We start from the raw sequence: 9,770 nt of genomic DNA on the forward strand, positions 1-9,770 counted from the left end.
ATCAAGAGGATTAGTGCCTTGTAAAAAATGGCTCCAGAGAGGTCCCTAGATCCCTCCCCCATGTGAGGGTACAGTGAGAAAGCACTGGTTGTGAGCTTTCACAAGAAAGTGACCATTCTGGTGTCTTAATCCTAGACTTCTACGCCTTAGAACTGCGAGAAATAAATTTCTGTTGTTTATAGGACACCCAAGCTGTATGTTCTGTTATCACAGCCCCAGCAGACTAAGACACATCCCAACTAGACTTCTTGGAGCACGTTCTAAGGAACAGGCCACTGGATTTCAGTACAACAATAGTAATGACACAACCTGCATCAGCCTGCATTGTACACCCATGTTTTATTGTGTTCAATTCCTCTACTGGCCATTGACTCATATTATGAGCATTTATAGTTCTTAGTTTCAGGCACTATTCTTTTGGTATCTACCTCAGGCCTTTATACCAGAATACTGACTGCTGACCGTGTGGCTTATGGGACTTAGCCAAGATTACAGGTACGAATGTCAAACAGGATTCCATGTGAAATACCCTTTAAAGGAGAAATAGGCACATGGTAAACATCTGTACAGAATTACAGCCTTCTTCTCTTGTTCTAGGTTGGCTGTTGTAATTGACCGCCTGTATTGCCACAGCATTTAAATACTGTAACATGCTAAGAACAACCTCCTTTGCCTCTTAGGTCCTTCTTATTTTTTGTTTCTGCCAGCACACTCCATGTCGGTTAACAACTATACTCTTTACATAATTCTAAAATATTGAGCTGTATGCTAAATAAGTAAAATATTTTAAGATAATGTCCTGAGAGAATAGTGTGTCGTATTATAACTCAATATGCCCTAAGGTAATTATTCAGATATCAATATGCAAAAGAGCAGTATGTTGTAGTACCCTATATTTCTTTTTATTTTGCTTCTTTGTAGCAAGCAATAAATTTCAAGATGCAAAGGGAAAAAATATTAAAGGAAAAGTTTGCCGTTGATTTTCTTCACAAGATTGTTTGCCTGGGGAGAGGGAAGTTTCACTTGGTTCTTTCCTAATTATTCATGTAAATTAAATTCTACAAGTGAAGAAAAATTCATGAAAGTCATACTTACTCATCTGAGAGGGAGATATGGCATATGAATGGGGCCCATAACCTCGGAAGGTGAAATGTAGAAAATATCACAAGCAACTCCCACATTAAGTTAAGTGAACCAAAAAAAAAGGGAGATTCTGGTGTGAAGGAGACTTCAAGGATACCCTCCCTAATCGCCTCTTAATAGTCTCAAATCTCTGACACAGGAAACAAATCAAGAATTCCGAGAACATGGAATTATTAATCACTTATATTTGATACCAAATGTAAGCACTCCTAGACACATTTTAAATTTTAAAAACCTTTTAAATATAACATTTAAAAAGCACAGAGTGTAATTTACATTTTTAAGACATTAGTATGTGGCACATCCCAGGAAAAGTTAATTGTACCTTCTTTGTATTTTTCTGAAACTCACACTTTTTTCCTCCGAAGCCTAGTATGTGTTAAGATGAAATTTAACCATAAATTACTACAGACTTGTATGCTGACTAACGTTCAAGAGTCAAAGGGAAGTCAAATCATTCAGCAAATATTTATGGAAAATGCCCCCTGTGTGTGGCATTGTGCTGAACAACACAATAGCATTCCTCACTTCAGGTATAAACAGTTTAATCAATCCTTTCACAAAAGAATTACCAAGTAAATAGAAAGTGTGTCCACCAATCGTGGGAATGTTTTAGCTTGCATCTCCTCAGGATAAAGTTGAAAACTATGAAGAAAGGATAAACCAGAGCTGATGAGGAGTTGAATCCGGAGAAGGAAGACAGAGGAAACAAAGACCAAGCCAAAGATAAAGCAAAGGTAAAAATCAAGACAGTGATGGAAACTGGGAGAGAGTTGATGAGACCAGGATAACAAGATAAGTAGCACAGATGTTGAGCTGGAAGTAACAGTCATATGCCCAAGGACAGATGTACTAGAGACAGCTGAAGGTATTTGTCCAGAACTTGAGAGTTCTAAAAGATTGTCTTCAAATATACAATGAGGAAGAAAGTACCAGGAGTGGAAAAATATGACCCTGAGTTTTGGTCACTCACATCTATCTAGTAAAGGTAATAAAGAGAAGACACAGGCAAAAGAGGACAAAAAGTAATTGTTGAGGAGGGCATGGTAACCTGTTTGGTCAAAACACTGAGATGCCACTGAGTTCAGAAAAAAGCACTGATGCACAAGTAAATAGCAACATATATCAAGAAGGCTAGCAGCTAAGAGATAACCACCAAATCTGACTAGGACAGTGCCAGTGGCTATCACAACAGATCATCCAAGAAGACATACAAATGGCCAATAAGCACATGAAAAGATCCTCAACATGAGTAATCTTTAGAAAATGAAAATTAAAACCATAAACAGATACCACTTCACACCTACTAGAAAGGCTATTATCAAAGAAGAAGGAAGAGGAGGAGATAGACAGGAGGAGAAGGGGAGGAGGAGGAGGGGAGGGGGGAGGGGAAGAAGAGGAGGAGAGGGGGAGGAAGAGGAGGAGAATGAGAAAAAGGAAGGAACTGGGGCACCTACCTGGGTGGCTCAATCGTTGAATGTCTGGCTTCAGTTCAGGTCATGATCTTGCAATCTGTGAGTTCAGGCCCCTTGTCGGGCTCTGTGCTGACAGCTCAGAGCCTGGAGCCTACTTCGGATTCTGTGTCTCCCTCTCTCCCTGCACCTGCCCTGCTCGCGCTCTCTCTGTCTGTCTGTCTGTCTCTCTCTCTCTCTCTCTCTCTCTCTCTCAAAAATAAATAAACATTTAAAAAAACAGTAAGGAAAAGGGAGGGAGGGAGGGAGGGAGGGAGGAAGGAAGGAAGGAAGGAAGGAAGGAAGGAAGGAAGGAAGGAAAGAAGGGAGGGAGGAGGGAAGGAAGGAAGGAAGGAAGGAAGGAAGGAAGGAAGGAAGGAAGGAAAGAAGGAAAGAGAAAAGAAAAGAACAAATACTGGAGAGAATGTGGAGAAATTAGAACGCTTATGCATTGTGGCAGGAATGTAAAACACACGATTACCATATGATCCAGCAATTCCACTACTGAGTATATACCCAAAAGAATTGGAAGCAGGGATTTGAACAAGTATTTGTGCACCAATTTCATAGCAACATTATTCATAATAGCACCAAGTGGCAACAACACAAATGTCCATCAAAAGATGAACTGATAAACAAAATGTAGCCTACATATACAATGGAAATTATTTAGCCTTAGAAAGGAATGAAATTCTGACACATGCTACACAACATGGATGAACAATGAGGACATTATGTTAACTGAAAGAGGCCAGATACATTTGTCTTTTTGGACAAATGTTGTATTATTTCTCTTACACGAGTTATCTAGAATGGGAAAATTCATAGAGACAGAAACAGACTACAGGCTGCAGGACTGGAGATAGGAGGAGAATAGGGAATATTTAATGGGTATAGAGTTCTGTTTGGGATGATTAAAAGTTCTAGAGGGAAATGGTGTTGGTGGTTGCACAACAGAGTGAATGTACTTACCATTAAGTGCCTTGAATTATATACTTTCAAAAGTTTAAAATAGTAAATTTTATGTTATATGCATTTTACATTTTAAAAAGTGGGGGAGAAAACAGATCAACAGAGCTGGGAGAGAAGAAACCAGATGACAGAGATCCTGGGTGAAGGGTCTGTGGAAGAAATGGAGTTTACACGTGACCCTCCCTCAAGAAGATGGTATACCCAATGAGCACGGTGGCAAAAGCACAAGCTTCTCCTCAAACCGAGCGCACTATGAAGAATATTCTTTGCGAATAGGAAATGAGATATTTCCTACCAGCTGAGTCACTCCATTTCAACCCTTGTGGAGCATGGACTGTGCCAGGACATGGAGATACAAACTTAATAATTTGTGGCCTCTGCATTTAAAGGTTCACTATCTGTTGGAGAGTCCTGAACCTGGGGCCAATTTTATTTATTCACCAAGTCAATTAGCATTTATTGAGCACCTACTATACATCGAGCCCAAAACCAGTCAGTAGAGTCACTGGAAGTTACATAGAAAGCAGGCAGCTATCAACAAGGCAAGACTTCAGGGGTGACTAAACGGATGTTTGGGTGTCCCTAGAAGACAATGTGAAGTAACCAAGAATGACTTGCCTCATTTCTTTCTTGAATAAGACCTATTAGTAGGTCAGAAAATCCATTGGCATGGTATATTTGAACTTCAGCAAGTCTTTCATAGTGTTCATGCACACAATATGGAGATAAATAAGCTGGAATAAGTGCAGAATAAGAACTTCAAGAAAAAGGGACTATAGACATTTGGGAGAAAGAGTAGACCCCATAATAAAGGGGTGTCAGGAAAATTACTTTGGATGGGAAGAGGTTACTCAATTAGGGTAAGAAATTTAGTGCAGTCTAATTTTAATCTAATAATCATAATCTAATCTAATCATCATAATCATCTAATTTTAATCTAATAATCTAAATTTATCGAAATAAGCTTAATAATAGTAATGATTTACTTAGCACTTACTACCTGCCAAGTATGGTGCTAAGCACTTTCCATAAATTAACCTTTTTAGTCTTCATCACAAATCTTTGCAGGTAGATATTATTTTCACCTTTACAAACAAGGAACCTGAGGGTCAGAGAGGTTAAGAGACCTGGCCAAAGTAATACAGCCAGCAGGTGAAAGAACGGGGATTAGAAGCTGGTCCGAGTGTAAGGGTTGTGCTCTTAAATACTACCTAAGCTCTACTGGGGTAATACTGGGCATTAATTTAAAATAAGACAGGAGGTCCTGGAGGCGCCTGGGTAGCTCAGTCAGTTGAGCCTCTGACCTCGGCTCAGGTCATGATCTGGTGGTTCAAGAGTTCAGGCCCACGTTGGGCTCACTGCTATTGGTGTGGAACCTGCTTCGATCCTCTGTTCCCTTCTCTTTGCCCCTCCCCCACTTGTACTCTCTTTCTCCCCAAAATAAATAAATTAAAAAAAAAAAAAAGACAGGGGGTCTTGGGTGGCTCAGGCCGCGGAGTAGCTGACTTAGTTTTGGCTCAGGTCATGATCTCACGTCGTGAGTTCAAGCCACGCATCAGGCTCCGAGCTAAGTGCATGCGGAACCTACTTGGGATTCTCTCTCTCTCTCTCTCTATCCTTCTGTCTGCCCTTCCCTCACTTGTGCTCGCTTGTTCTTAAAATAAATAAATTTTTAAAAAATAATAAAATAAAATAAAACTGTGCATCCCCAGGCTGTGTGGGGAAACCAGTCCTGTCCTGGGGAGCCTAGAGACAAAGGCAGCCATGGAGAGCCACTTGTGAGTTAGGCAGGTGGATGGTGGGAGGAATGGAAGAGGCAAGAGACTGGGAGACCAGCTGGAGGGACTTGGTTGTGAAATGGAGAGAGAACAGGGCGATTCGAATGGCGGTTAATGAGGCAAACTAGATGACAAGTGTGACTTAATTTTCTTCTAATAAGGACCTTAGAAACCACAACTCTGTGCACTGCATGCTCTGTCCAGTTGGTGCCTTCAGTATTGCTGGTGGGAAATATACAAACTGGTTGATATAATAGCTATTTCTGGGCTTCTCTCCTTTAAGTACCCATAATAACTTTATTCTTCTTAATAACATCCTAATTAAAATATTTGGTCTTCATCACAAATCTCAAATTCCTTTCGTGGACTAAACAAGGCAAAACATCATACAAAGTTTAATATGTTTTTACATGGATACACCATTAACCTTATTTCTTTCATCTATCTCAATACCATATTTAAATAATGGCAATTTATTTGTATGAACTTTTCTTTAATGTAATCTATTGTCAAGTTGGCTAACATACAGTGTATACAGTGTGCTCTTGGTTTTGGGGGTAGATTCCTGTGATTCATCGCTTACATACAACACCCAGTGCTTATCCCAGCATGTGCCCTCCTCGATGCCCATCACCCATTTTCCCCTCTCCCTCACCCCCCCCATCAACTTTTAAACAGTAAAAGGTACTGCTATAATGTTGTCAAACATGACAGTGAACTAAGCCTAGTAACTGTTCCAAGGTAAAGCACAACAACATCTGTTGTTTAAATAACAACAGATATTAATATCAGGGTAGCAATTACAGTTTATTCTCAAAAACCAATAGAACTTTTTAGGTTCCTGTGGTCAATCTACACAGATATTAACATAGCCAAATAATCCAAAGGTAGCACTATAAATGGGGAGCCAATATTATAATGCTCACATACCTTTCAATTATGTGCACTTTATAAATTTTGAGTTCAAACAGTGCAAAGAAAATGCTGTTTTTATCTAAACTTATGAAAACAGTTGGTCACCTGCTGAGTCCAAGGAGAATCTAAAGTTTTCTATCATTTATAAGCAGTCTCCTGCCTTAAATATAAAATCATTGGCTTACACAGTGAATCATTATAAATCTCTCACAAGCTTTTAAACCAATCAGTCAAGCTTAGAATGCAGTGATTTGGAGAATCATAGCTCTGAGGCTTTGGGGCCTCACTGTGCATGGGTAATAAATGTAAATGATTTTGTAACTTGTAGAAACATAGGTTAGTTCGCTCTTCACCTCCCAAGGAGCAACTGGGTTTGACTAAGGAGGTTTACTGTGGTCCTAGGGAAAAAAAATCTATTATGTCATTTTCCTTCCTGAATCCTGGGAGAAAGAATAACATTAAAAGCAGTTAATCTGTTAAGCATACAAACTCTACTATATAGAAAACCGCCACTCAGAAAATCTAAATTCCCTCTGTAATCTGTAGCATATCCAGTGAGAAAAAAAAAAAAAGCCTTTCCGAAGCAAATTTCTCTCTGTGGTACCATTTACCCAGTTTACCCCGCTGTGGGCAAGAGAATCTTAATTATAAAAATCAAAAAATATTCGTTGAGTATCATTGCCATTCTCAAAAAAAGAAAAAGAAAAATCCCTTTTGCATTATTCATGAAATAAAGTCAAAAATTTGAAAATAAATACTATGCAGAGTTCAAATGATTTTTTTTTCAATTCAGGACAATTTCACGAAGACAGAAAAAGAATGCTAAGAATGGTAACATTTTTATTTTATTTTATTTTATTTTTATTTTATAATTTATTTTTAAATTTTTTTTCAACGTTTTTATTTATTTTTGGGACAGAGAGAGACAGAGCATGAACGGGGGAGGGGCAGAGAGAGAGGGAGACACAGAATCGGAAACAGGCTCCAGGCTCTGAGCCATCAGCCCAGAGCCCGACGCGGGGCTCGAACTCCCGGACCGCGAGATCGTGACCTGGCTGAAGTCGGACGCTCAACCGACTGCGCCACCCAGGCGCCCCAGAATGGTAACATTTTTAAATGAGAATTGTACATACGTTATCATACAGTTAATTAAAGGTTAATTATAGACACAAAACTGTAAGTAATGTAAAGTGAGGTTCTTTTCTTTTAAATGTTTTTGGGTTTTTTGAGAGAGAGAGAGAGAGACTGAGTGTGAGCAGGGGAGGGACAGAGAGAGAGGGAGACACAGAATCCGAAGCAGGCTCCAGGCTCTGAGCTGTCAGCACAGAGCCCCACACAGGGCTCGAACTTACAGACCTTGAGATCATGACCTGAGCTGAAGCCTGACACTTAACCGACTGAGCCACCCAGGCGCCCCAAATCGAGGTTCTAATTGTAATTATAATTTCTCCCCACTAGAGACCTGGTAAAATCTCTCAACCCAAAATGGAGAGTCAAATAAACCTGCTCTAGGTCTGATGTGGATTTGTCATCTTGTGTTATTTTAGTTCCACTGATGGCCTTTGTGTCCAGGCTGTTTCTGTCCCCTACATGTCACCTGCAAAGGCATGTCATCACAGTGTCAGAACATTTACTCTTTAGTCTTTGTTTCCTTTCTCAGTGTTCAGGACTTAAATGAACAAATTCCTCAAAGAGGCTTTGCCAAATTCCTTCTACTCATCACCTCTGCTTTCTAGAGCCTATCTGAGCCCTGGTGTCCCCATCCATATTTTCTGCATTCTTCATCTTAATGCCTTCTGATGCAGGGAAGGCAGTTTCAATATCCTTTTAGCAGGAATTCTAATTAAAGTCCCAACTGAAAATTTAAAAAAAAAAGTCTGGATACCCCACAACAGGGAAAAATGCAAACAGCATGAAACATTCTCATATAAAATACCTCCCCACCACCTCACACTCTGTTCCCAGCCCCTGCTCTAGTCGTTTGAAGGATGCTTCTATTCAACCATTTTGAACCCAGCAGTATGTAAGCAAAACTTACAAATACTCAAGGCTAAAAATCATATGTTGCTTTATTTAAGCAATGACTTCTACTTTAACAATCGTTTTTTAGAGGTTAATGTTCCCTTTTTTTATTTCCCCACTTAAATGTGTTTTATTAGGTAGACCAAACTCATTGCAATTTCTTAGATAATGAAGGTAGTATATATTTTTACTAAATGGTTAAAAAGACATGTGGTAACCATCCAAATGAGTTCTAGATTCCATGTAACTTTTTTTTTTCACGCTTTCACTATGCTTTTCCCCAAATTACCGCCTTTCAGCATTCCCATAAATGCAGCTGGCACGTTTTCAAACCCTTCAATGATGTATTCATGGTACTGGATTTTACCCTACAAGACCCATTTCAGCAAGTCTTTCAAAGCCTTCTGGTAGATTTCTCCTTGCCAGTGGGTGACAATGAACCCTACCGTGTGGAGTTGCTGATGGAGAATATTCTCTGGGGGTGGGCCTATTATATACAGAGATGGCCCCACATATAGCAATTCTTCCAAATTTCTTCATCTGAGGATAACACTGTTTGAAAACTCTCTACTTACATTATCAAAATAACAATCATAACCATCAGGAGAGGCTTTTTTTCAAAGTTTTTTCCAAAGACTCTACTGTTTTGTGGTTAAAATGTCTGGCCACTCTGCAGGCAGTTTTTCCAGATCTTTCCCATCAGAAATGGAGTGAGTTGTCCAGCCTGAAGAAGCCACTACCATAGTTCCTGTTGGGAAGGCTGAGTTTTTACTTTCCACAGTTCTGACCACTTGCTGCCGCATCATCGCATCACCCTCCTTCAGTCGTTTGGCTGCCACTCCCAGGTAAGGATCCCCAGCGAGGAGCAAAGCTTGCAGCAGGACCTCTCCGTTGTTGAAGGGTGGGAGTTCAACTGTCTTCAACTCCAAGTTACCACGAGGGGGGCTGCCTTCGAAGTGCTTCTTCAGGGTCCAGCTCTTAGCATAAACCATCCTGAAGTTCAAGAGTCTGTGGGTTCCACCACCTAGCTAGAGAAGGTGTTCGGGGTTGTAATGTTCCCTTTTGATAAACACGTTCTCTTATAATTTTAGATTATGATATTAGACAGTCTTAGTGTCATTCGTGCACATCTATGAAGCAAAGATAATTTTTATCTTCTAGTTATTGAAGACTCTTCCTCACCCTTGCTTTTACCTTATTAAGTGCCTTGTCTATATTGCACTTTTCACTCCTTGCTGTACCTTTTCAAATCTTTGAATATCTGGCTAACATCATTTCCTTCATGTAAGCATTCATAATTATTTCAGTTTTTATTTATACCTCTCTTCTCTCCTATTCAAAAATGCTATAGTAAACCACACAATTAACCCATAGAAAAGTATTGCTTATTTCTTGATTTTGTACATATGTTAGTATTATCATCCCAGTTAGACTGTAAGTATCTCTCTTATGTTTGTGTATTCACCCCAATGTTGTGGTATCTATGAGA

General features: G+C 39.6%; 1 protein-coding gene across 1 annotated transcript; it reads right to left on the reverse strand.

The window, feature by feature from the left end:
• Positions 1-8,310: 8,310 nt before the first annotated feature.
• Positions 8,311-9,538, reverse strand: LOC109492600 (prostaglandin reductase 1-like). Its single transcript, XM_045052126.1, has one exon. The coding sequence runs from the start codon at positions 9,271-9,273 to the stop codon at positions 8,920-8,922; it is 354 nt and encodes a 117-aa protein (XP_044908061.1). The 5' UTR covers positions 9,274-9,538; the 3' UTR covers positions 8,311-8,919.
• Between the last annotated feature and the right edge of the window lie 232 nt (positions 9,539-9,770).

Source organism: Felis catus, chromosome A1 (genome assembly GCF_018350175.1).
Source record: "Felis catus isolate Fca126 chromosome A1, F.catus_Fca126_mat1.0, whole genome shotgun sequence".
NCBI lineage: Eukaryota > Metazoa > Chordata > Mammalia > Carnivora > Felidae > Felis > Felis catus.

Excerpts from the sequence above, each read along its gene's own strand:
- LOC109492600 (XM_045052126.1), bottom strand. The coding sequence starts at position 9,273 with ATGGTTTATGCTAAGAGCTGGACCCTGAAGAAGCACTTCGAAGGCAGC.